Source organism: Bos javanicus, chromosome 7 (assembly GCF_032452875.1).
Source record: "Bos javanicus breed banteng chromosome 7, ARS-OSU_banteng_1.0, whole genome shotgun sequence".
In the NCBI taxonomy this organism is placed as follows: domain Eukaryota; kingdom Metazoa; phylum Chordata; class Mammalia; order Artiodactyla; family Bovidae; genus Bos; species Bos javanicus.
In genome coordinates this window covers 18,799,452-18,826,182 of record NC_083874.1, presented here as the reverse complement: position 1 = coordinate 18,826,182, position 26,731 = coordinate 18,799,452, and the positions used below count along the sequence as shown (strand labels likewise).

The following is a 26,731-nucleotide window of genomic DNA, read 5'->3' as shown; positions in this document are numbered from 1 at the left end:
GGAAGAGCCCTCTGGCCAGGGGGACGCTAGCTGTGGAAGGGAGGTATGCGAGCCTGGGCGTGGGGGTTGGTCTGGCAGGTCAGGGTAGCCCTTGCTGCCTGGGCAGGCCGGCCTGCCTCTGTGGGCACAGCCATCTCCTGTCTGTCTGTCACTCATGGCCACAGGCGTGGCTGGCCTGTCGCACAGCCCGCTGGCTTGGTCTGGCAGAAGCAGATGGTCCTTCATTTTGGAGTCTTTTTGTTCAGAGTGGGCGCTTTGGGGTTGGAATGGCCAAGGCTGTGCTGGCTCAGGCTGCTTGAGTGATCTCTGCGCTTTTGCTTTTAGGGTAGCAGGGGCCAATCCCGCCTGCCCAGGGCGGGGCACCAGGCTAGTCGCCCTAAGAAGCCATTGGTTCTAGAGAAGAGTCGTCGCTGGGCATCTGTCCATCCTGAGATGCCCCCACCAGTAGTGTTTGGATTAGGGGTTGATTCAAACCCAGGAGTCGCTCACCCTCCCACCCATCCTGTAGATCCGGCTCTGTGTGCTGGGTCTCGTTTCCATGGCAAACTTCTCTGCTGTTGGCCGCTTTCAGCTCCCCGGAAGGGAGATCCCTGCGAATCTGAGCTGAGGGCGTCTGTGTTAGCTTTGCTTCAGAACCTGGCTGAGGACGAGTTTCCCCTCACGTGGGCACAGCAGCAGGAGATGGAAGCCGGGCTGCGCGACCGGCAGGCTCACGTGGCTGGCGCGAGACGAGCTGAAGGTGCTCTCTCTGCGGCTCCTCTCTGTGTGCTCTACCCACCCTAACTCTCCCGAAGCACCAGGGTCCCCACACATGAATAGGCCCAGAGCCGCTCCGCTTTAAGGCCGCCCTGGCTCTCGCAGCCCGAGGACAGACCTGGACCCCTGGGCACCCTCTCCAGCTCCCCCAGCTCCCCGCACACCCTGGCCTGGCCTGTGATGTCCAAGTCCTGCCCTGCGGACGCTCCTGCGCTCTGTGGACCTCCCTCTGTTCTTTCCTGTTCACACCTTCCTGGGTGTTTCTGCAGAAATAAATCGAGGGAGGGGTGTCTCCCACTGGAGCGGAAGCCATGGGCCCCAGCACGCTGGGAGGCTGCCTCCTGGTTTTATGATCAGCAGTTGAGGCCAGTTCGAGGGGGAGATGGCGATGGCTTTTCCGGTGGCATCGGGTGCTCACTGGCACTGCGTCCCCACACACTGAAACCCCCATCACTGGCAGCACGAGGCCCTCTCCCCACTCTGACCTGAGGCTGTACTGATCGGCTCGCCTTTAAAACCTCACCTGAGAAGGGCCCCCACAGCTTCAAAAGCAAAGTCGAAACCCAGCTCACATGTGACTCGGCATTTTTTGGTCCTGTTGTATAACAAAAATAATTCAAGGACCTGAAATAGACCGGGGCTGGAGATCAGATGCCTCCAATTCAGTGTTTAGTTGCCTTTAACACTTGCCTTGTAAAGCCTGCTCCTTAATAAAAGTGGTGACCAGCTCTTGTGAACCGGGCCCTGGGGCTGGGGGTCATTGAGGTGCTGAGCCACCCCCAGGTTCCCTGGCCCCTCACAGGGCGAGTGTGCAGGCCAGGGCACTGTCCACCTGCGCCCTGAGAGGCCTAGGCGGCCCGCCTGCAGAGCGTCTCCCCTGGCTGGCATCCCCACCTGAGACTCCCCATTTTCTCTGAGCAGATGCTCCCAGGACTCTGTTTATCTCGTGCCCGTCTCAATAAAAATGTCAGTATTTGAAATCACTGACACTGCTGGTGTGAGATACCAAATTCCATCGTCTATTGTCCCGTAAAACGATCCATTAAAGATAAAACCGCCCGCAGCTCAATAAGGTTCTATCCTGGGGACAATCCTCCTAGGTCCTTGGCTGATCCTATCTCCCCAGCAAGTGTCTGTATCTGTCACATAAAGGGCCCCGGTTCCAGGACAGATGAGGGGGGTGGCCTCCTCCTGCAGGCTGCACCTCGGAGCCCGAGATGGGAGCTCCTGATAGAATCAGGGCTGCCATCCTTTCCTTTCGCTGTCAGGCAGTTTCAGTCACTCTCAGGGAGCCGTGCTGCCCGGCCTAACAACTCTGCACAGTGGTGCTCCAGTAGGGGAGGAGGGGGTGCCCCCCAAGGGACCCCTCCCCACCCTACCCCCCGCCCTCCCCACCCGGGCTGGAGCCTGACCTGGAGGCGCACTTCCCTTGCTCTCCTGAGTGTTTAGAAAGGGCTCAGTCCCCCGCTCCCCATGCCAGCAGGAGCTCTCCCCACCTGCCCAGGCAGATGGGTTGGTGACAACTCTTCTGCCCGCCCCTCCCAGGAAGGCAGGGGACCCCGGGCATCTCGGTAGTCCCAGGGCTGTCCGTCTGCCCAGCCTTCGGACCCACTCCCTCATGTTTGAAGGGCGAGCGAGCCTGTCGGCTTTTTCTAACATCTTTCATTTCTCCTGCTTGGTGCCCGTTTGTCCCCCTTTAACCCTGCTGTCAGTGTGACTGCTAGTAATGCGTCTTTCACGTTTGAACCATCATGATGAGGCCACCCCGCTCGTACCTGACAGACTAGCCTGGCTTGTGTGCATTCTGGAGTCACTGTTGTGATCACATCCAGTATTACCTCCTTTACTGAAGGACAAGGTTAGGGGCATGGAGGCGTTTTGTGGTACAGGCTCGCCTTGTTTTATTGTGCTTCGTAGATGCTTCGATTTTTTTACACATTAAAGGTTTGTGGCAACCGTGTGTTGTCCAGTGATGGTTAGCACTTTAAGAGAGCATTTTAAAATTAAGGTATGTGCAGTATTTGTTTTAGATATAATGTTGTTATTGCACACTTAATAGACTGCGGTAAGGGTACAGTTTAAATGTACCTTTTCTTACGCACTGGGAAGCCAAAACCTCACGTGACTCACTTTATCGCAGTGGCCTGGAACTAAGCCCGCCAGATCTCTGAGCTCTGCCTGTGCGCGTGTTGCCCTGGCCTGCTCCGGGCGGGGACACCGTGCGGCTCGTTGCCGGCCTCGCTGAAAGCTTGCCAGTCTCCTGCACCAGACTGGGGATTCTGTGAGGGGCTGGGACCTGCCCAGGTTTCTGTTTGCCCTCGTTTGTGGTCAAGAATTCCTGCCTCTGGACCCCAGACAAGGGAGAGGGTTTACCTTAGTGGTTTTTATAGTCTTCTGGGAAAGTACAGACAAAGCCTGGCTATGTACTGATTAAAAAAAAAAAAAAATTCTGCACCCTCACTTAACTGTTTAGTTCTTTTTAAAAAATGTTTTATTTAATTAAAAAAAATTTTTTTTCTTTACTTTTTGGCTGTGCTGGGTCTTCTTACTGCAAGGAGGCTTTCTCTAGTTGCAGCGGGCAGGGGCTACTCTTCATTGTGGTACACAGGCTTCTCATTGCAGCAGCTTCTCTTGTTGTGGAGCACAGACTCTAGGGCGCTCAGGCTCAGTAGTGTGGCTTCAGGGCTTAGCTGCTCCATGCCACATGGGGTCTTCCCAGAGCAGGGATCGAACCTGTGTCCCCTGCATTAACAGGTGGATTCTTCACCACTGATACCAGGGAAGTCCCTGGACTATTCAGTTCTTAATTTCCCAGCTTGCTCTCTTAGTTTCCCCAGGTAGAAGGTTATATTACTTTATGTGAAAAGTTTGTCTCATCCCTGTTGACCATTATTCCCCTTATATCTTTTTGCTGGCTTCTCACCTGGCCAGCGTCTTCATTGCAGTACCGTGGACTGCTTTGCCCCGACTTTCTGGGGTGCCTCTCCTGCCTCACCCCAGTGAAGTGTGACCATGGGAAGGTCTCTTCTTGTTCTAGATAGCTAAGAATTTTTTGTACTGGATTGTTTGGAGTTTTATATAAATGAAAGTCATCTGAAGTGCAGGGATGGGTCGGTAGAGCAAGTCTCTGTGGCTCATCTCCGTGGGGCTCGTCTCTGTGATAATCACATTCGGGGTAACTGTTTCTCTGGCCATTTGGCTCTGCACTGCAGAGGAGTGGAGCATGGCTGCTCTGGCCGGGCTCATCTCTAACCAGCGTGGAGATGGTGCCTGGGGAGCTGGGAGTGTGAGGGGAAGTCTGCTCTGTGACCAGGTTCTTCTGCTTGGCCCACCCAGACCACGGGGCAATGAGCTGAGACTGTCCAACTGACGTGTGGCTGGAGAGGGCACGGGCCACGATGGGCTTTGTGCTTGAGGGTCACAGTAAACAGCTCTTCTGTCTGGCCAGTGCATGGGGCTCTGGGGCCACTGGCGTTGGGAGCTGCCGGGGTTTCCCAGGGCCCATGCGGGCAGCTTGCTCGTGCCTCGAGCAAGCGTGGTCTCGGCACTTCCCTGGACTCTGCCTTCTTGTTTCTGTTCCCATAATTACAGCCTGTTAGACGGTGAGGGGCCTGTCTGCCCCGGCCTTGTGCAGACACTGTGAAATTAACTTCCTCGCCCTCCGACTCGCGTCGGGCTGAACTGACATTTCCAAAGGGCTCCTGGCTGGACCCCTGCTCTTGGCTCACGTTCCTCGGTAGAGAGGAAGGGGGAAGCTGAGCCTCATGCTGGGGGGAGCTGTCAGGCCAGTGATGGAAGAAATCCCGAGCGCAGTTGTCACCAGCGAAGTCACACGCATCTCCGGGAACAGATACTGTCTGTGTCACAGTGCTTCCACCCTGGCTGCAAGCAGGACGGTCCTGTAGGCCCGGGCAGAGGCCGGGGGCCTTGGGAATGGGCAACAGGGTGTGAGAGGCAGGCCCCCTCAAGACTCGTTACCCTGGCAGCTGGCAGGAGCATGTGGGAATTACCTTGTTACCATGGCAACATGCCCTGCTCATAGGGAACTCGATCCTCTCTGCCGGGCCCTGCAGTCCAGGGTGGGCGGCCAGCTGAGCCAGTGGGCCCTGTGGGGGTACACTGTCTCCCCCTGGAGGGGGTGTTTCTTGTCCTGGGAATTTGTCCCAGGACTTTAGGTTTTCCTGCTGGTCTGAGAGGCAGTACCCACCTGGAATTGTCTGTCCATGGCCTGGACGAGGAGGGACAGAGGCCAGCCCCCTACTTGCCTCGTCTCCTGAGGTCTCATGTGGCCGTCCCAGGGCAGTGGCACACGACTCCCTGGGCCTTCGGGGGTCAGCTAGACACACAGGCGCTGTGGTGCACACCTGCCAGTGTAGCTGTCCCTCCAGGGAGGTGGTCCCAGTGCCCACTCCCGGGCCAGAGGGCACCAGGTGCTGGGAGTCCACACCCAGAGAAGCCCGGGTACCCTTGAGGCCCGAAGCCACTTGTTCCATCGGCAAAGTGATGGCCCCCGAGCAGGTCCCTACTCTCCACGACAGCCTGTGTTCCTCTTCCTGACACACTCATTTAATTTTTAACTCACAAGGCATTTGCTTATTTATTTTCATTGTTCTTGATAATAATTCTAAGCCATTAGAGGGGAAAATTATATTCAAAAATGCTGTTTCACACTTTATTTGTTTGATGATTTAGAGCGATAGAAAATAGCACATTTGCTGGCTTTTATAGTCTGATAATTATTCACATCCATCAAGCCATTCCAGGGGAATAAACAAAACACCAAGAAAATGACACTATTAATAGCATCCTCTGCTGCGGACGGGAAGAGTCTCCGGCCCCGCTGTCTCGGCAGGAATGCGGGCGGCCCATCCCTGGCCCGAGGTGAGAGCTGCCCGCAGAGCGCATTTCCTTTCAATTGCCCTGTGTTCCTGGGCTCAAGAGCCGCCCTCCTGCTGGACTGAGGCCTCCATCCACCAGCACCCAGAAGCCCCAGCTTCCTTACTGGACTCTGGCTTGGTTTCAGCAGGGCCCGTGGGATGCCCACCTCTGTCGTCCAGTCTCAGTGTGTCCCTGGCCCCTGGTAAGCATGTCCAACCCCCACAGCAATGTCAGGATGTGGGTCTCGGACATGATTGCTGGCAGCCATGGCCCCAGGCCTCCCTCTCACCCTATGCCAGGTGTGCGGTTCTGCACTGTCTTTTTGGGGGTGGCTGTGACTCGGGGCAAGGGGTGTGTATCCACTCCTCCAGGCCTCAGTTGTAAAAGAAGAACCTGGAGGAGAGGCTGGCCACCTTGTGGTGCAGCCTGCCTGTCTCTCCCCAGACCAGGGGGCCGCTTCCTTCTGGATTATGACATCCGGGCCATGATCACCATTGTTCCCAGAAACATCTGTCCTCATCAGCCGGTCACTTGAACAGTGAAACTGCTGGACGGGGCTTGTCTCTTCACTGTCACGTGGCTCTGCACACATCTTGTGTCCCCGCCTGGGAGCCAGCTCCAGAGAGACCTGGCTTGGTCTTTCCCATCACCTGCATGGCTGTATAGCAGATCGAAAAACATTTTATTGTCTCACTGAAGCCCTTGATACTTACAGACGACTGCCTTTTTGAAAAAGGCATCTGGCAAACAATGCCTGAATTCATCTCTCTCGGCCTCCTCAGCGATTCCACAACATTAAACCCGGAGTTATGGAGCCTGTCCGGTCTTGCTGCAGCCTCGCGGGGTCCCATGCCTGTGGTTGCCAGGGCCACCAAGCCAAGAGCACCGGATTTTCCACAACTTTCTGGTTGAGTGTTGGCCAGAGCACTTTGTGTTAAGAACTGTCACCACCAGAGAGAAAGGGTGGAGGAAGAGGGGTGCATAGGAAGGGCTGGGAAAACACGTGGGGAGGTCCAGAGGGACCTGCCTGGCCGGCCTCAGGACTGAGGCTCCCTGTGCTGTGGGTGGAGTAACCAGTGTGACCCCCTCCGCGGGTAGCCTGTCCCTCTGCAGCTTCCCCCACGGAGCTCCCCTATTTCCGACTCTGTCCCCCAAACCCCCGGTCTGTTTTCCCTCCCAGTGGTCCCCAGATTCTGGGAGTGGTGCTGCCCGATCCTGTCCGGCCTGTCCAGGCTCTTCTGCTGTGACTGGGCCGTCTGGGACTAGACCGTACCCCCCGGGAGGAGCAAGGGGCTATTGGACCAGGGAGATGGCTGTAGGGCAGCAAGACATGCAGAAAACTAGCCTTGCTGGAGAGAGCGCCCATGCTGGCAGAGAGCAGGATGGGGGAACGAGGGGGGACTGGGGGTGGGCTGGGCAGGGCTGCCTGCCAGCTGGGAGACCTCACACCAGCCCAGTCGTGAGGCGGATGTGGTCCCGGCAGACAGTTTGTCCATCGAAATAGGCAAGCATCCTTTGCCACCCAAGTGACCAGGGCTGCCGTCCAGAGAGCAGCTGCCTGGGATCACAGGCGGGCAGAGCAGATTGATTTTGGCCTTGATGTTTGACCTTGTGTTGGGGACAGAGTTCCTGGGGAGCAGGACAGACTGCCCCCATATTGGTGACCAATAAAGCTGACTCTGTTTTATGGCCCTGGAACCTGCTCTCTAATAGCCAGACAGATGCTTGCCACCTTGAGGGTGAGTAAGCAGCCTGGCTCAACCCAAGGAGCCCCTCCTCTGCCTTCTTATTTTTCTCCTCCCAGACCCGAGCCCGACCCGGTGGTGTGATGCTGGGTGGGGCTGTGATGATATAACATAACCCGGGCCCTGGCTGGAGACCCCATGAGGTTCTGCCATGAAAGCCCCTTGGTTTGGGGACTTTTCTCCAGTGGTGAATGTCTGCTCTGCAAGGGAAGCCAGTCCTGTGGCCCACTCACCTGGGCCTCCATTGCACTGGCCTTGCTTGGGGGCCCCAGAGGGGAGGGCTGTGGCTGGGTGGGGCTCGGTGAGTACCTACAATGCCACAGCCAGTAGAATTCGGGGAGCCTTCACAGCTGCACCGATGAAGCCTCAAACACCCTCCCTGCCTCCTTTGTATGGATGGTCCACGCTCAGTGCTCATGTAGTCAGGACTAGCACTCTGCCCTCCCCTGAAGACGGAGGTTTTCATCCTGCAGAGTCCCTGGAGGCAGGAGAGGGTAGCTCTGGGGCCCCTCAGCACCCCGAGGGGGTTGCCCAGTGGTTGCTGCGTGGCAGGCGCCACATGCTCTTGGCTGTCAGAGTCCAGACGTCCCCGAGGCCGCTGGCTTCCGTCCATGAGTCACTTCTCCTCTCTCCAGGGGCTGCCCTTCTGAACACTCGGCCCGCGTCCTGCAGTCTGTACTTTCTGATAACAGAGGAGCCGCGTGCCAACATATTCAACTTTTAACATCCACCAGATTCAATTAATCTTATCTTTACAACTCCCAATTACAGGCGGTAATTAAGTGAAAGCAGCATTGTAGACCCGCGATATTGCATTAATCATCACAGCCTTGGAGCCGTAAATTAGTTCCTTCCCGGCCCTGGGCATCTTCCCAGAAGGGATGGAATGTTTCATTCTGCTGTTTGTGGGGGGTGACATTAATCCCACCAAGGTGCCTTGGATTGGGATTAACTTTGATCATCTTTATGTAAGCGATAAAAGGCCGTTTAAAAAAAGAGTCACCTCCTCTTTGTCCAGATAATGGGAAATTCTCTGATGATAGCAGAATTAAAGGTGCCATGGCCGCCGCCTCCAGGGCCCCGAGCATGCTCGGAAATTAATTGTTTTTATCCTGTTGGATAAACGAGGCAGCACAGCGTTCACCTATCTCCTCCCCTCGCCCCGTGTTATTTTATCAAAAGCAGTGATAAACCTCTCCATTGGGGTGGGTTCAGCTGGCTGCCATGTCTGGGCAGTCTTCAGTGTTTCCTGTGGTTCCCCCAGTTGGCTTCCTGCTCCGGGGGTGGGGGTGGGGCAGGGGGGTGCACCCTCATAGGGTCTTGTTCTAGAGTTCCAGGTGTTGCTGGGCTTATTCAGGAGCACAGTCCCCCTCCCGCTCTGCACTGCAGCCTTGGGCAGGTCACTCTCTGTGGGGGTGGGGCATGGAGCAGTATCCCTGCCCCCACCCCCTTGCTGCCAGGACCGCGCCCCCCCCCCCCCCACAGTGGTGACAACTGGAAATGTCTCAGACATGGCCTGGTGTCCCCTGGGGGGAGGATCGCTGGCTTGAGAGCCACTGTCTGGAGTTTCTCCCAACAGGTCTAGAGGCAGATGGTCTGGTGACTGTAGTCGGACCCTTTACCACCCTCCATCCTCCTCTGGACAAAGGACACACCCCACATTTGTTTGAAAATGGAGGTATCCACCTGGCCACACGCTCTCAACTCTGACGTGCCTGCCTTCTCTCATAGGTATGCCATTCCCCCGGAGCACGGCAAGCGCCTGGAGCGGCTGGCCATCGGTAGGTGCCCGGGGCCCCTGGGGCTGGGTGGGCGGCGGGCTGGCAGCCCCACCCTCTCCGGCTTCCCGCTGTTGTCTGGGTGTCGGTGTCCCACGCCGCGTCCACTTCCTTCCCTCTGGGTCAGGCCGTGGTGCCCCTCGTGGGTCTGTCACTTGACGCATGCTGCACGAGTGTCGGCGCTTCACACTCTCATTTTCCAGACTCTGGGCACGGGGTTTCGGATGTGACCCCAGGCTTTGCAGGCTGGAGGCAGCCAGTGTTCTCGCCCCCCACCCCCCAGCTCCTGGGGCTCCATCCCACCCTCCTTTGTCTTCATGGAGCCTTTGCTCAGTCTTGAGCATGAGAAGGCCAGTTGGGAGGTCCTCACAGTGCTGCACGGCCGAGTGGGGGCCGTGGGGCTGTCTGCTGTCCATGCAGGATTGGATCACCCAGGCTTCCTCAGCAACGTCCCGCTATCTGCATTGAGGCCCTAGCTGGGGCCTCTTGGGCTGACCGGATTTATCAGAGAGGGTCCTGGGCTGTGTCTGGACAGGGGGCCATGGACCACTTGGGTATAGGGAAGGCCCTCAGGGCATGGAATCCTTCGAGACAAGCAGACACCCCGGCTGGGAGCCCCTGAGGCCTCTGTGTGCCCCAACGGAGGGCCAGGCCAGGGCCCTGAGTCACTCTCTTCATGGCCCTGCCCTGTCCCCACGGAGGCTCTTGTGTCATGAGGGTGGATGGCTGTCAGTGCTGGACAGACAGTAACAACGACTGGCCCAGCCATCAGCCCTTGCTTCACAGCCAAGAGCGGCTCCTCCAGCACAGGTTGTATCCAGGTGGGGGTGAGGGTCTGCCTCTCAGACAGCGCCGGGCCTCTGGCCACCCTGACCTCTGTGGCAGCAGCAGGCAGCCGGTACCCTCAGGCCGTGGAACCTTCCAAAGCCATGGCGTGGTGTTGGCGAGGCTCCCTGATGGCCCGCCACCGGCCTCCGTGCCATTCCCACTCTGGGGAGCATGTTTCTCCTGGTGGAAACTCCAGGACAGGCAGTCCTAGCAAAGGCCAATTGCACTTACTTCCTAAGATCTAAAGGGAAAGCCAAATTAGATTTTTTCCCCATTATCTGACTTTTTAAAATGCCAATTAAAAATGTCTTTTCCTGTTGTATTAGCTTCTGGTTGATGTAACATTACCACAAACTCCCAGGGGGCACTAGTGGTAAAGAACCCGCCTGCCAGTGCAGGACACGTAAGAGACCCGGGTCCCATCCGGGTGGGAAAGGGAAGATCCCCTGGAGAAGAAATGGCAGCCCACTCCAGTATTCTTGCCTGGAGAATGCCATGGTCAGAGGAGCCTGGCGGGCTGCAGCTCTTGGTGTCACAAAGAGCCGGACACAACTTAGCACGCATGCATCACAAACTCAGTGACTTAAAACAACACAGATCCTCTCAATTTTGCTGTGAACCTTAAACTACACTTTAAAAAAAAGTCCTAATTAAACCCACACAGATCTTTGTTCTCACACAAATCTTGTTTGTGGAGGTCAAACGTCTACACCGAGCCTCTTGGGGCTGAGGTCCGGGCATCAGCAGGCTGCCTCCTTCCTGAGGCCCCCTTGGTGGGGTGGGGTGGGGTGGGGCAGAACCCAATTCCAGCCTCTCTGACTTCTGCAGGCGCCCCGTCCTGGACTAGGGGCCGTGCCGCTCTCATCCTGTCTCCCTGGTCCATGGCTTCCGCTGCTATGGTCCGGCCTCCCTTAACCCCTTCTTAGAAGGACCTTCAGGATGCCACAGCCCCCCCATCCAGGGGTCCAGGCCCATCTTACCTCAGGGGCCTGCACTTGATCCCATCTTCAGAGCCCTTTTCTCCAAGGAGGGGACCTTACACCGGCTGCAGGGAGTGGGGCGTGGACGTCTTGGGGGAGCCACAGTTCAGCTCCCCACCTGCAGAGCCAGGAGCATCAGTGCAGGTGCTCTCTCTCTGGGGACCCTGGGCCTTGTCTTCAGCATCTCTGCTCTTGCTTTCGGTGGGGGGGCCAAGGGTGTTTGCAGCTAGCTACGTCCGGCTGTTCTCCCTGAATATGCCTTCTCTACTAGAAGAGTGTGGGGTGATCTGAGCTCCAACTAGAGAAGCTGGAGGCAGCCGGAACTGCTGCCGGGGCCTTTCTGACACCCGGACCTGTGTGCTGGCTCACTGCCTGGGCATCTGTGGAGGGCTTGGTTTGGTGGCCGGGGCTGGGAGAGGATGGGTGGGTGGGCAAGCAGGAAGGCGGCCCTTGTGAAGTCAGGCCGCACCTGGAATTCAAGGACAGGGCCGACAGCTCCGGAGGAGGGGTGGGGGACCTCATGGTTCCTCTAGAGTCCCTCGCTTGGCTTCTCTCCCCTCCTCAGAGGAAGGACGGAGGAGACTCCAGGGCTGGTGACTCACTGCCCTCCTGGGCGTCCCTTCCAAACTTTTTTGGGGCGTGCCTCCCGGGCAGCTTTGTTGAGATGGGTGGAAGGGGGTTGCAATTAATATGGAAAATGAATAGCTGCGCTCTGAATGGGCTCGCTGGGAGGGTTGTGCAGCCCACGGGGAGAGCGTTAATGTGTTGGCGCATTATTGGTGCTAATCACTTAAAATGTGCGCCTTTATTAGAGCTTTAATGAGAGCCACTTAAACTGTGCATTAAAAAGAGGAACTGCAGAGAGGGCGGCGGGCCGGGCGGCAGGCAGCCGTAACTCTAATGGAAATGCTTTTAGTGCAGAGCAGAGTGTGGGATTCGGTCATCCTGGCTCTTTCCAGAACCTCCACACTGGGTCCTTGCCGTCAGGAGCCTCCTCCAGCCTCGGCATGTGGGTGGGGCCATGTGTGCACACAGACACATGCACACACGCACGTGCACACGTGCCCATCGAGGATGTGTGCTGGCTGGTCTCACTGGAAGGGCCCCGGGGCCACCCGGGCCTGGGGGTCAGCCCTCATGCTGCTGCCGTGGGGACGTGTCCCATACCTCGAGGAGCCGTGTGGCCCTCCTGTGCCCACTCTGTGCGGTTTGGGGTGAGAAGCTCAGCCACCGTGGGCAGAACCTAAGGTTGGCTTTTCCTTAACCATGAGACTGGCTTGTTAGTGACTTGAGTTTCAGCCAACATGTGATGTGGGAACAGCGCTGAGCTGTGCTGGTGAAGCCTGGTGTCTGGGTCTAGGTGTCTGGGCCTCTCGTGGACTCATGGATCATCTTTTAAATTAGCTGCATGGCGTGTGCTGAGGCAGAAAGCAGAGGGGCTGTGAGCACAGATAGAGGCGCAGGCCTGGGTCGCCCACTCTGCCCCCATGCCTGTGGGTCTGGGCCACAGGTGGGTGGGTCATGGGACCACGTGGGTAGAGAGCCCTTGCCCACTCAGGCAGCCCCCCTCTTTGTTGTGGACTTGGTCAGTGAGTGGGGGGGTCTCACACTCATTCCTCACCGCACAACTCATCAGGCTCTAGAGAGCAGCTCCGCTGTCCTGTCTCTCGGTTGCTCTCTCACATGGCTGAGTGACCGTGTGGAGGCCCCAGTGGGTTGGTTTTGCCTGAGGGGAGCTCGGAGTGGGGGGCAGTCTGTGGGCAGCCGTATCCCAACCGCACACCTTGTCTGTAGTCATGAATGTGGTGCCGTGCGTGGGTACACTCCACCTGGCGGGCCCCTGTGTGTTTCGTTCCTGCGGGGCCACAGGAGGACAGGGCTGCCTGGCCACCCCGCCCTGTCCGGCTGACACTGTCTCGTCTGCTCCAGGCTTCTTCCCCGGAAGCTCCCAGGGCTGCGATGCCTTCCTTCGGCACAAGATGACTCTCATCTCGCCCATTATCCTCAAGAAGTATGGGATCCCGTTCAGCCGGGTATGTAGGGGTGGGTATGTAGTCTGCTGGTGGTCAGGCTTCTGGGCCCGGGCCCTGCTGACCATGAGTGCCCCAGGAAACTGGTGTCTTCACGCTGGAGAAGGTTCTAGAAGGGCTGCAGGCTGGGGTCGGGCCACACTGCTGGGCCATCAGCTCCTCCACAGTGGCGGTGAGGGTGGAGGTGGGTATCAGGAGGGGCTTCCCTCAGTCCCTCCCAAGCCAGACCTGAATATCTGTTGGTCCTAGGGTCAGACTGGGGAGTGGATGGCGGGGGCAGCTCCTGACGACCCTGCAGGAACTGCTGAGGAGCTGGACCCTGCTTTGTGGGAGCCCCCTGCCCACCCCTCCCATGCCCAGGGCAGACGGCCTCACTCCAGAGGGAGTGAGTACCTGTTTAGAAATGAAGCGTCTGACTCGCCCGCAGCATGAAAGCTGCGATCTCATGCAGTTTCCTGTAAGGTGTCCACGTGGGGGTGTGAGGGGTGAGGCTGCACTGGGGGCGAAGTTGGCAGGGACTCCACTACCTGGGGGAGTGGGTGGGCAACAGGGACTGAGCTCTGGGGCTGGGCGCCTCTGTCCTGGGAGTGGGCCCAGCCGCTGTCACTCCTGGCCAGTCCCTCCCCACAGACAGGCTTCCTGGTTACAAGGGTCCAGGCGAGTGGCCCATGCCTGGAACTTTCTGGAAGGCATGTGGGCCATGGCCCCGAGGGCAGAGGCAGCCCAGCTCCTGCAGGTCTCCCCAGAGGGTGATCTGTCAGGCTCAGAGCGAGCTCTGCGAGCAGACTTCATGCCTGCCTCTGGCCCCGGGTGTCAGCAAGTCGAAAACTGGTTCTGATGTTTCAGGCACGCAGCCACAGCATCACCACGCAGATGGGGGTGTGGCCTTCCTGCCAGGGCCACCCCCATCACTCATGCTCTTCAGGTAGCAGCTGTCCCTGTTCTTCTCTCAGTCCCCTCTGTCTTCTGGTTGGAACGTTGTTTGTTACCAGGAACCTTGCAGACAGATCACAGCATTGCTCACAGGACTGAGAGGTCCTTGTTTCCCATCGCTTTGTCAGGAACATCCTCCATATCCTGCCTCCTGGAGAGGGATGCTGGTCGTGGGAGTCAGCTGGTGGGTGCTGTCCATCCTCCCAGGTCGGTGCCAGTGTGGTCCTGCAGCTCATTTGTGAAATATCTAAGCAAGACCCACAGGCAGTGGCCTCCTGCTGGTGACCCTGCTGGTGACCCAGGAGAGGCAGGGCTCAGCGGCCATACCGGCTCCCACAGAGGGCAGGACAGAGCTTCACCCGAGGCTGTGGGACCCAGGCCCTTGTCTGGCAGCAGAGAGCCCTCCATGGGCTGCAGGCCTGGGGACCAGGCTCCAGGCCCCGCAGAGTCAGGGATGGATGGACGCCTCTCTCAGGGCTCCACGTGTAGCCCCTCATCTGAATTCCTGGTAAAAGAGTCACTCCACACTCCAGTTATAAATCTTCGTAATGGTATTTACTTCTGGAAGAAAAAGCAGATCAATAGCGGAGCTTTTTAATAATTAAAAGTGTGTGTTTCTGTGATCTGCCACGGACTTCCTCATTCATTCTTCGAGAGCTCGAGGGGCAGCCGAGCTCCGGGCTTCCTCTGTGACTGGCGTGCGGGGCCCGAGCTCCCTCCTCTCCCGACTGCTCCGCCTCAAGGCCGATCCATCATCCCCAATGCCTTCTAATTTATTGTCGGGCTAACGTTGATGGCGGTGACATGGAGGACAGCCTCCGTGGGCCCGAGGTGGAGCCACCGAGATGTAGATTTTCTGACGGGAACATAATCTTCTTGTCATTCCAAATGAGCACACCTTCCCTTCTGGGCCTTGATTTATGGGAGGGGTTGGGTGGGGGGCTCCAGCTTGGTTACAGGGACCCCACTGCCCCGCCGAGGCTTGAGCAGACCAGCCTTGCTCAGAGGCATCGGAGGAAGAGTGAGACAGCACTCTATAGGATCACCTCGAGTAGGATGAGAAAATCAGTAACTGGGTTTAACGGGCCATCCCCAAACCCGAGCTTATTTACCGTCTCATGAGCTCCTGAGTCCTGCGACTGAAGCCGACCCAGGGGGCCCTGCCTGAGGACCGAGGATGCTGGCCACTGATCCTGGGGACGTTGCCCATCCCCACCTCCCCCCTCTCCTACCGTTGCTTCATCCCTGCACACAGCTGTCACTTGGACTGGAATTTAAAAATATAACTTAATCCACAGTGACTTCCCTTGATTGGTGCAATTCATTATTTGAAAAGAAAAATATCAGCGTGTTCTTAAGGACTGGCTTTCCTCCAGGCTACATCAGTTTTGATTGATTTTTGACTCTGTGCTTGGTTTCTGGACGTCTCACCCCCCACCACCTCCCACCGCTCCCCTTCCCCTGCCGAGGTTTGACTCCTCGTCAGTTCCTTAGATAAATCCAGCGATTTCTACTCATCTCTCTGGGGTTATTAGCAGGGCGCAGAACCACAGTCAGTGACAAAGCAGTGAATGGCCTCCAAGTGGGGCAGGAGAATTAAACAGACACACTTGGCAAAAGGAGGCACACGCCTGCAACAGCAGGTCCAGACACACCAGGACCAGATGTGGTGGGTGGCACCTGCCAACCTGGGGGCAGGGCTGGAGCCTTGAACCCCCCACCTGGGCCACGAAGACCCCTGACACTGCCGAGGGCACAGGGGGATCTCGCCGTCACTGCCACATTGGTGCAAGATGGGCAGCTGTCATGGAAAGCCGCCGGGCAGTTTCCTGGGGCCCCCGGTTCCCCCTCCGTGTCTGTTTGCTCTGGAGAAACACCAGCACCATTTGGAGAAGTGGTTCCACTGGCCCCGCCGCTCTGCTCGCTGCATCCCGACCAGGGAACAGCTGCAGGCCTGTCAGCAGGAGGCCAGATGAGCAAGTAGGACATGTCCTCGTGACAGGAGGCCCTGTAGGAACAAAAAGGAGACAGCGGAGTGCCCACTGGGACGGATAAACCCTGAGGATGTGCCAAGCAGAAGAGGCCAGACCCAGAGTACACATGGTGTGGTCAGTGTCTGTGAAACCCTAGAGAGACCTGGAGGATGGGATGGGGCGGCGTTTGGGGCCACAGTCCCTGGAACTCCAGTCAAGCTGATCTGTGCTCCCAGCTCAATCCAGGAAATGATGGCCCTCCCGACTCCAGAGGTCACTCCTGCACACGCCTCTGTTCCAACAGCCCTACCTTGCGTCGCAGGACACCACGAGCGGGCGTGCTGGCTACTGTTACTTCTCATCCCTTTCACAACAGTCTGCTGTTGGGACGACTGCTGATGGCTGCGGGCGGTCAGTGGGGAGGGCCCTGGGGAGGAGGCTGCAGCCCCCACCTCCTCCTCGAAGTTTCAGGGCGGCAGTACTGGACGCCTTTGTGTGGTGTCATCATCCCCCATCCCTCATGCCCAGCTCCTGGGTTTGGCGTCTTTGATGCAGAGGCCGGACCAGAGTCTGGCTGTCCAGACCATTTTGAATATGCCTAGAGACATCAGCTCCTCCTGTGGGGATCTGACCTTGACACGTGTCCTCCCAGCCCACCGATACGTCACTTCAGCTGCTCTATCCTCACTTGGAAGGACCCATGTCTTAGGATCTAGTGGATAGGCTCCCTGCTCACAGTGGTGGGGTGACTCAGGCCAGAATCTGGGGCCGTTTCATGGGTGGGCCTACTTCCTCGCACGAGGACTGGATGCTGTGCTGCAGGCTTACACGTGTCCTGAGCTCCCAGGGCTCTGAGCTTCCCCAGAGCTGACCGGCCCAACTTGCCAGCCCTGTTGCCGTGTGGGAACATCTCACAGTGGACAGGAGGTGTGATAACCACCTGCCTCCAAAGCAGAAGCCGCCCCCCATCCCAAACAGAAAGCACCTAGAATCCTAGCGCTGCAACTCACCTGTCTGAGAGTCCAGACTGTCCCCTTGGGCCCGGTGGGGCCTCTGAGCGGTGGGGCTGGTAGCAGCCACCCCAGCCGCTCGCCTCACCTGCTCTACCAGCTCCATGAGAACCAGGCTGCAGCCTGTAGAACCTTGGCCTTTCACCTGGCCAACTCCGTTGGCTCCTGAAGTCAGGTCCCCACGTCTGGTGGGACGTCCTGGAGCCCACATCCCCCTGCTGGGCCCCTCAGTGGCTCCTGGTGGCTTTGCTGCCAGCCTGTGATGCCCCGTGTCGGGCGTTTCTTCTGGCCGGGCCTCATCCCTCACCTGTCGCCCTTCCTCCCCAGATCACACAGGAGGCGGGGGAGTTCATGATCACGTTCCCCTACGGCTACCATGCTGGCTTCAACCACGGATTCAACTGCGCCGAGTCCACCAACTTTGCCACACTGCGGTGGATCGATTACGGCAAGGTGGCCACCCAGGTGAGTGCACGCTGGCCCCTGACCTGCTCCCCCAGCCCAGGGCCTAGATGACAGCCACTTATATTCAGGCTGGGGCTCAGGCTCTCCATCAGGGTCTGTTTCTGGATCCTCAGCAAACGTGTCCTCAGCTCATTCCTCACTTGGAGGGAAGAGGGCATGGGCAGGTCAGGTGGTGTGCAGCAGCCGGGGCCTGGCCAGGCCTGGCTCAGGGCTCCCTCTGTCCTGGCAGGCCCAGGTACGCCCCCACCATCTGGGGGCCAGGGAAAGTTTGTTCCATGTTAGTTGACTCTTGAGGGGCCTCTTGGTCAGGTGCAGGGTTTGCTCCAGCCCCAGAGCCTATCTTTACCAGTCTGCAGTGTGTGTGTGTGCGCGCACGTATGTGTGAGTGCACATGCAAGAGAGAGCAGAGCCCTGGCAGGGCAGGCCCTGTGCTCGAGCCCAAGGGCTTCCTGCTGCCTCGTCGTCCTCAGTGGTCACTCAGAGCCCAGGAGCCTCATTTGTTTTCCGCAGTACTTTGCCGACCTGCCCCCAGAGTGATGATAATCAGCCTGCAGACCTGACGCTTGACCCGAGTGCTTGTTCTCAGCTTCTTTTTCCCCCCACATGCACCCATCTGTGGTTCTGATGGGCAGCTCAGTGGGGCTCGGGGCCCCACAGTGGCGTGTCCAGGGAGCAGCTGGATAGTGGGCAGGTCCCTGGGAAGGGGAGGCCGCTAGGAGGGCTGTTGGGTATGCAGCAGGCCCAGCCCTTCCTTGGCAGCTGGGACCAGTGACCTTCCTCCCAGGACTGGCACCACGACCACCCTGAGGAAGCCAGTGAGCTCTACCCATCCGGCTGGGCTCTGGCTGAGCAGCCCCGGCTCTCAGGCTTCAGCTGCTTTAACCTTTTCTCTCCAGCATAGAAAGGGGCCCAGCTGTGCACACGTCTCACTCTGGCGCTGAGCGCAAGGAGCAGGAGAGGCCCCTCCTGCATGGGCCTATTCAGTGAAATCGGGGTGCCTCCTACTTGCCTCCTCAGCAGAGCCCTGGGGGTCTTCCATGGAATCACTCAGCTGTTCAGAGTCAGGGCCTAGGGTTAGGGAGCATGGTGGGTTTCTCCCAGACATGGAAGTGGGGGTGGTGTGGACCAGGAGAACCCCGAGTCCAGATCGTGGTTTGGTCAGCCCACCCCTGACCCCAGATCTTTGCAGAAGAGGGTCTAGGCTGTGACTGTTGGGCATCGTGGCCTGGAGATATGGCCCAATGGGGAGGGAAGTTGGCATCCAGGTGCAGCATGTGGCAAAGAGCAGGAAGGCCCAGACTGAGGGTTCTCAGGGTGTTCACAGACTGGAGCTTGGGAGTAGACAGGGTTAAATGAGATCCATTCTGAAAGGGAACATGTGTTTCATTTCATGTTTGAATGGGGTGAAAGATTGTATGTGCTTAGTCACTCAGTAGTGCCCAGGTCTGCAACCCCATGCACTATAGCCTTCCAGGCTCCTGTGTCCATGGGATTCTCCGGTCAAGCAATCTGGAGTGGGTGGCCATTTTCTCCTCCAGGGGATCTTCCCAACCCAGGGTCAAACCTGCGTCTCCTGTGTCTCCTGCATTGCAGGTGGATTCTTTACCCACTGAGCTATTGGGGAAGAGGGTGAAAGACTAAGAAAATTAAGCTCTGGGGGTGGCCTTGTGGCACATCTCTGCTACACAGCGCGGTCTAGACGGGTTGGCGGTCTAGATGGGTTGGCTCATCTCTGTTTTTCTAATGATCTCTCTCTCTCTAACTTTGCTGTGTCAGTGCAGTTGAGAAAGGAAACAGGCTTTGCAGCCAGGAAGACTGGAGAGGCGCCCCAGGATGTGAAGCATTGGGCTTTTAGACTTAATTCAGAAAATCGTGGTGAGAGTGTCTTTGGCAGAGAGTCCAACTTGGCTAAAAGAGGAGAAATGGGGACGTCAGGATTGTCCGCTTAGATCCAGAGGAATAATTACACCCCCCAGGGCGTGTTCGCATTGTCGCCGAGCGTTCCACGTGTGCAGGGCCGCCTGGCCGCAGCGGGCGCTGGATTGAGTTGTCAGCCTAGCGGGGGCTTGTCCTGGAGGCACTGTTGGAGCCAACCCTGCTGCGGAGCCAGTGGGGACCGCCTGGATATTAAAAGCAATTTTGGGTTCAGCCATGTGTTCACAAACAAGTGACATCTGGGAGGTACAGCCTGAGATGGGGCTCCATGCTTACACTGCCGGGCGGCGTAGCGTGAAATTACTGAACCAGTGTGGTGCTCTGAGCCGGCCCAGGGTTCCAGGGGCCTGGCAGCTGGGGTAGGGCCCCTGCAGGAGTGGCCACTAGTCCTGGGGTGCCCATCCGTGGCCACCTGATGTCAGCTCCTGGGCTGTTCGGTGGTGACCCTCCGAGCTCCACTGCCCTGTAACTAGTCCAGGCTGGAGAGGCTGCCTGGGCGCTTGGCCTCGCAGATGACAAGCTGAGGTATCAGGGGCAAAGGACTGTTCAGATTCCGTGGTGCTAGGGCTATGGATTTAAGGGAGGGGGTGGGTGGGGTAGAGGGGCAGCCAGAGCCCCCTTCCCACTGAGCTGGGGCCTCTCCCTGCAGCCTGAGTGCCTGCCCCCCTAATCTGTGTCCCCTTCTAGCACATTCCTCAGACACAGCCCAGGGGGAGAACGTCCCCTTCCCAGGTTCTAGAGACCTCTTTACTTGCTGGTTCATTAGCTTCTCAGGCTCCCACTGAACCCCCCACTCCCCTCATCGACCCATTTCTGTCATTTTCTCTGTTGACACATGAAATGCTAAATGCCCGGGCTCGCCAGCCTGTGTGAACTTCAGGTGTGCCTGTTCTTTCTTCCAGATCAGCGTCAGCAAACGGGGCCCACAGACAAAACCTGGCTGGTTGACTGTTTTTGGTACTGTCTGCAAACAGAGCTATGCTTAGATGTCTTTGTTCTTCTTGCCATGTCACGTGGCATGCGGGATCTTAGTTTCCCAAACCAGGGATTGAACCTGCGCCCCCTGCAGTGGAAGCTCAGAGTCTCAACCATTGAACCTCCAGGGGAGTGCTGAGTGTTAGGTTTTTAAAGAGGTGGGGGAAAAGAAAATCGAAAGAAGTTATATGTGACACATGCAACTGGATGAAACTCACATTTCACATTGATAAAGTTTTTTAAATTAATTTATGTATTTGGCTGTGCTAGGTCTTAGTTGCAGGATGTTTCCCTGATTAGGGATTGAACCCAGGCCTCCTGCCTTGGGAGCTCGGAGTCTCAACCACTGGACCATCAGGGAAGTCCCGATAATAGAGTTTTATTGGCACAGGTACACCCGCTCATTGGCATGCTGTGCAGGGGCTGCTTGCATTCGTGTGTGGAGCTGAGTAGTCCTAACAGGACCATCTCACCTGCAAAGTGGAAAATATTTGCTGTTGGCTCTTGTCGGGAGTTTGCAGTCCCTGGTCTAAAGAATCAATTTTGTGGACACCCTGGCTCCAGGCAGTCAAGGCTGAAGGGTCCCCCTCACTCTTTCCTCCACAGCTCCCAGGGTCTGTGGCATCAGAGGGGCTGTTCCCTCCAACACGTTGGCCCCCAGCTGCTGCCTCATTGATTTTAACCAAGGAAAATTTATACCCATGACTGGGGGACTGGGTGGCTATGGAATATTATGCGGCCACAAAATTAGGTTCACTGTTTACTGACATGGAAAAATGCGCACGGCATTTTGGGTGGAGAAACTAGGTTTTGGATCATGAATATGTAATCCCATCATCCCATCATGTGTGTGTGTTGGGGCGAGGAAACTTACCAAATGTTGATCAATGTTAGCTCCATGGGGTAGAATTTGAGGACTCAGCAGGGCCTGATATCAGAGCCAGCAGCGGCCAGTCCTGCCTCAGGTCACGTGCTGCTGCTTTGGTCTTGAGCTATCCCTTTCCCTTGACCTCCTCCCCAAGCTCTGCAACCCCGCTCCTGCAGCTCCGTCTCTCTCTCCAGCTTTCCTGATGGATCTTGCCTGCATCAAGCTCTGATTCTGGGCCTCATGACCGGGCCTGGCTGCCCCCTTCAGGCAGGTGTCCAGGGCTTGCCTGGGGCTGCAGGGGCCACCTCCACAGGCCTGTGCTCCGTTTCCAAGAACAGAATTCCCCAGGCAGGCGTTGTAGTGGGATTACCAACCGGGAAGATGAGAGGGCTGCTCCGTCTTCACTGCAGAAAATGAAGTGTGCACACATCAGCCTTTTAGGTCTGAGCTCAAATTAGTCCTACAAGGCTGCACGCCACATTGGATTAGCTGCGCGGTCTCGTTGTTCCCGCGGTGGGTGGCACTGGGTGAAGCCTGACAAGGGCCTCCTGCCTCCACCGAGGGCGCCCCACAAGGCGCAGGAGTTGACTTCGGATTAAACAGAGCAAGAGAGATTTAGAACCCAGCTTGAACACTGGGAGCCCCACACGCTTAGCTGGTTTTCCGCCCATTGTCTGGGCCGCCACCTGGCAGCACTCAGCCTCCAGGCAAGTCTGCTCCCCAGCAAGATGTCTGCTGAGAGTGGAGGGTGGGAAGACCTGGCCCCCACATCCCCCCACTTCTGGATCTGGGTTGGGGGGCCTCCCCTAAAAGCCCCCACCTGGGCTACCTCGAACTTCACTGCTGTGAAATGTGAACCAAATTGTCCCCATTGTTCCAAGGATGCCTGACTTCTGTTTGGTGACACTGCGCCTGCTCTGGGTGATTAACCCAGAGCCCCTCCCCACAAGGGGAGGAGACAGAATAGGGGGAGGTGGGGGCGGGCAGAGGAGGGCCTAGGACAGAGCCACGTCTGTCCCACCCAGACGGACAGATGCTTCTCTGGCCCACCCACATCCGAGGTGCTGGCCTGGGCACCACTGCGCCTCCCTGGCTCCCTGATTTTTGGAGTTGTGGTGGCCAGTGCTCAGGGTTTGCGGTCAATTGCCATATAAAATATGCTTCCCTCCTCCTGAGCCTCCCCCAGGCTTCCTGTCACTCTGTCCCTGCAGCAGCTTGAAGCCCGTCCCCCGCCATATCCTGCCCTGGGAACTCAGGAGGCACACAGCAGTGTGGGGAGGAATGGAGCGGAGAGCATGGCCCCGCTCTACCTCCCTGCCCACTGTGGCTTTAACGCTGACCATCTAGAACAGGTGCGACCTGATGTGGAAGGAGGGGTCTCAGGCAGGGTCTCCCTGCGTTACTGTGACCTTGGGTGGGGGGGGGAGGGTGGCGGGGAGCTCCCTCCTCCCCCCAATCGTGACCTGATGTCCCCTGGGCAGGGGTGAGAGCCTGGTCTGGAGAGAGGGTCGGGGGCAGTTGTCTTGCCATCTTTTCCATTGTCACCACCCCACCCCCACAGACCACTTGGACACTTTTGTCTCTGCCCATCGTGAGGTTCTGACTCCGTGGGTACACCCCATGTCTTTTCAGAGGGAAGCCTTTCTGCCCCTGAGAAGGAGTCTTCTCCCCTGGGGACTGTGTGCCCCCATGAGGACACTCCCAAGGATGGGTCTGGGGAGCAGCCTTGGAGGCAGAGAGAGACACCCCCACCAGCTCATATGCAGGCAGGACTTCTACCAGCCCGGGGTTCAGAGCCCACCTGTCACCCCTGCCCCACTCTCTGCTACTGTGTCTGGGGGGCTGGTGGGGGACATACATGCCCCAAGGCCCTCCGAGACAGCTTTGCAGCTGAGAAGCCTTCTGTTTGTCTTCTGGGGAAGTCGTTGCAAAGAATCACAAACGCATTGTAGCTGCAGCCCCTCCCCCAGGGAGCATGCCAGTCTGTTGCGTCCCCTCTGCTCCCCTGGCTTGTGTTCATTCTGGGGGCCCCCGCCTTAAGCCCAGAGCCCCCCTCCCCCACTCCTGTCTGCAGCCCCCCACCTCCCGCCCAGCCGCCTGGGGTTGTCGCCTGGGTTACAGGCAGCTGTGTTCAGACTCCCCACTCAGAGGGTGGCCCTAGAGACACACACTGAGTGCTCTTGGGCTGGCCTCTCTGGAGGCTGCCCGCGTCTCACGGTACCACTTCAGCCGCTGTTCCCCTGGTGGGTTGCCAGCGCTGAGTGGTCCCCACCAGCAAGCACATGACCACATGGCTCTGGCCCGGGTGCTGGCCGCTGCAGACTTGCTCACCCCACTGGGCCTGCTGCCCCTTGTCCTCATGGTTTGGCTGCGTTTTCCCATGAGAACTGGGAGCTTGTGATTCAGATCCACGGACAAGAGTTTCTGCCCCTCAGCACTGTGAATTGCAGGACTGCACAGGGCCGTCCCTCCCCTGTCCCCACCCACTCAGTGCCAGGAACCCCTCAGTGTGACAACCACAGGCATCCCAGATACCACCCAGTGTCCGTCCCCTAGGGCGATTGGATCCCCCGTGTGACAGCCATGGGCCAGCGGGGCTCCTCAGGGGGGCATCTTTGCCCTGTCGAGGTATCTACCCCGTATTGCCCAGAGATGCTGCTGGAGGGTCTGCTGTGGGAGAAGTGGCCGCATCTGGCCCAGGGAAAGCGTAGAGGCCTTTCTTAGGTCAGGCTGTGGTCTGGGTCAGGGGACTTCATGGGCACACCAGCACCCGGACCTTTCTACTGTCCTGCTGTGGACAGAATTTGGTTCTTGGCCATGATCAACACTGCGACTTGGGTTGGCGAGGTTTCTACAGAGGGTAGGTGGGCTGGCTCCCCTTGGAACCTGGAGAACAGAGGGAGAGAAGTCCACCGGGTGTCCTCCTCACCAGAGGGGCTGTGGGTGAAGGGCTGCGGTAATGGAAGAGCTGAGGGGCTAGTGGGGTCCTCAGCCGGAACACCACTGGGAAGCATGGCCCAGAGCGCCTGGTTTATCAGCATCTGGGTAGAGAGGGAGGAAGGAAAGCGATGACAAACCTGGACAGCATATTAAAAAGCAGAGACATTGCTTTGCCCACAAAGGTACGTGTAGTCAAAGCTGTGGTTTTTCCAGTAGTCGTGTATAGATGTGAGAATTGGACCATAGTAAAAAATGAGCACCAAAGAACTGAGGCTTTTGAACTGTGGTGCTGGAGAAGGCTCTAGAGTGTCCCTTGGACTGCAAGATCAAACCAGTCCATCCTAAAGGAAATCAGTCTTGAATATTCATTGGAAGGACTGATGTTGAAGCTGAAGCTCCAATGCTTTGGCTTTGGCCACCTGATATGAAGAGCTAACTCACTAGAAAAGATCCTGATGCTGGCAAAGACTGAAGGCAGGAGAAGGAAATGACAGAGGATGAGATGGTTGTATGGCATCACTGACTCCACGGACATGAGTTTGAGCAACCTCTGGGAGTTGGTGATGGACAGGGAAGCCTGGCGTGCTGCAGTCCATGGGGTTGCCAAGAGTCGGACCCGACTGAGTGACTGAACTGAACTGAGAAGGGGAGAGGGGTGGGGACCCTCACAGGAGGACCAGCTGCCAGGCTGCAGCCACAGTGCTACACGGATGAGGCTTTTCTGTGTGGAGGAGGAAAGAGAGTGACCTTGTGGTGGGGGTAGCATCCTGGGGGGGGGGGGTCAAAGGTTTGACCTATGACCTTGCCCAGCCCCCAGGAAGCAGCCTCCCCAGCAGGAGCCCTGCACCTAATGGTTTTGTTTATGAAGCGCTTCCGAGGGCTTCCAGTGGATTTCCTAATGAACTGGTTTGTTATCCCATCTCCTGCTGCAGCGTGGGTGATTACATCTGAAACAGGGGGCCAGGCTTCGAGCTGGCCTGGCAGATGCCAGCTCCTCAGCGGGGGATCTTCTGCGTCCCTGGGTGTTTAACGCTTTGTGGGCTGACGTGCCCCCTGCCCCCACCCTGGGATTGTTCCCTCGGAAGCATGTGTGTTGCTCCCCTGTCTGCATCTGCTCAGCAGCAGTCACCCTGCAAATCCTGGGAGACAGGAAAAAGCTGCACAGAGAGGGACACGGATGGGGGACAGGACGCGTGGGATGCTCAGACTCCGGGAGACCACAACAGGCACGATGTGGGGGACAGGCAGCATCAGCCAGCAGGGGCTTCTGGAGGAGGGAATGTTCAAGACCCTGGCCCTGTCACATCTGCATCTCAGACTTCTGGCCTCCAGGGCTGGGCAGGGACAACATCCTGTGGCTTTCAGGCCCTCTCCCCTGTTGATGGCACTCTGTGACATGAATACACCAGAGTCTTGAACGCTTCCATCCACCAGAGGAGCAGGGATGTGACCCAAGTCCTCTGAGGATGCTGCCAGCCCTGCCCAGACTGGAGCAGGGCTTCTCCAACAAGGGGTGGAGGGCCGGTCACCCCCAGCAGAGATGCTGCAGGGTGTGTGCATTCCTAGGGATCAGGTGCCAGTGGGCCCCCAGTTGCCTAGTTCCTGGCCCCTGGTGGGGGGGGCAGGTGCCCCACAGGAGCTTCTTGTAGGGAGTACAGTGACTCTTCATAGAGTGCCCCCGGGGTCCTTCCCACCCGCTTCCTACAGCACAGAGGGGTCTTACCCTCAGTGGGAGAGCTCTGGCTTCCTGCCCCTGCTACAGCCCCAGACCCCATCCTCTGCCTCCACGAGTTGGGGCATTTGTGTACCTGGAGTCGGGGGTGACTGTGAGTATTAGTGGCTGCCCAGGTCCTTCTCCCTTTGAGATGCCTTCTGCAGCTCAGAGGCTGAGGGAACCCTGAACTGAGGGCAGACACCCCAAGGTCGGGAGGGCCGTAGGGATGTGAGGGGGGGTTTCTATCAGAATAGGAGCTTTGAATACTGTGGACTTAACACGTGGAGTAAAGAAAGTAGAACGGAAAGGAAAAAGCAGGTCACATCCGTCAGGAGACAAGGAGATGGTTGCCGTTAGCAAAGAGTCTGCCAAGTGAGGGAAGTTAATAGTCACCGTGGCCAGGGCTGTGTTAACTCAGTGCCTGTGGGTTCTGAACCACGTGGCAGGAAACTGGAGATGGCCTGATGCCCACGTGCGGATGGGCCGTCCATCCAGGCACCGAAACACTGCACCCCGAGAGGATTGAGGGGCTGGTCGCGTGTTCCATTCCAGGGGGAGGCACGTGGGAACGGTGGTGGGCGGGTCTTCTCTGGGAGGACAGGATGCCTCTGGCTTGTGTGGGGATGCAGGGGATATGCCTGGAAGGAGGAAGTGGGAACTTTGGGGTTGGGGATGGAGTGGGGTCGGGGAGCGGAGCAGGGCTGAGTGTCTGCTGCCCTCTGTTCCTCAGACTCTGTACCCTGCAAGGGGCTGGCTGTTCCCCCAGTGCGTCCTGAGCTGCATCTCTGTGCAGCTCTGGGCTCTCCGTGTGGGGGCAGGGCCGGGGAGGGGCGCATTGGTGAACACCTGCCAGGAGACGGGAGCCCTCAGTCTCCTCTGGTGAGGATCCGTCTGAATCCTGGGCCCCTGCATTCTTTAGATCT

The 26,731-nt window shown here is 57.8% G+C and overlaps 1 protein-coding gene across 2 annotated transcripts in view; it reads left to right on the top strand.

The window, feature by feature from the left end:
• The window catches only part of KDM4B (lysine demethylase 4B), a 121,159-nt gene that overhangs the window by 59,122 nt on the left and 35,306 nt on the right, over positions 1 to 26,731 (top strand). For both annotated transcript variants that reach the window (XM_061422567.1, XM_061422566.1), the window contains exons 6-8: positions 9,111 to 9,160; positions 12,895 to 12,998; positions 17,239 to 17,376. In XM_061422567.1, coding sequence (XP_061278551.1) covers positions 9,111 to 9,160; positions 12,895 to 12,998; positions 17,239 to 17,376 — 292 coding nt within the window. The remainder of the gene's footprint in view (positions 1 to 9,110; positions 9,161 to 12,894; positions 12,999 to 17,238; positions 17,377 to 26,731) is intronic.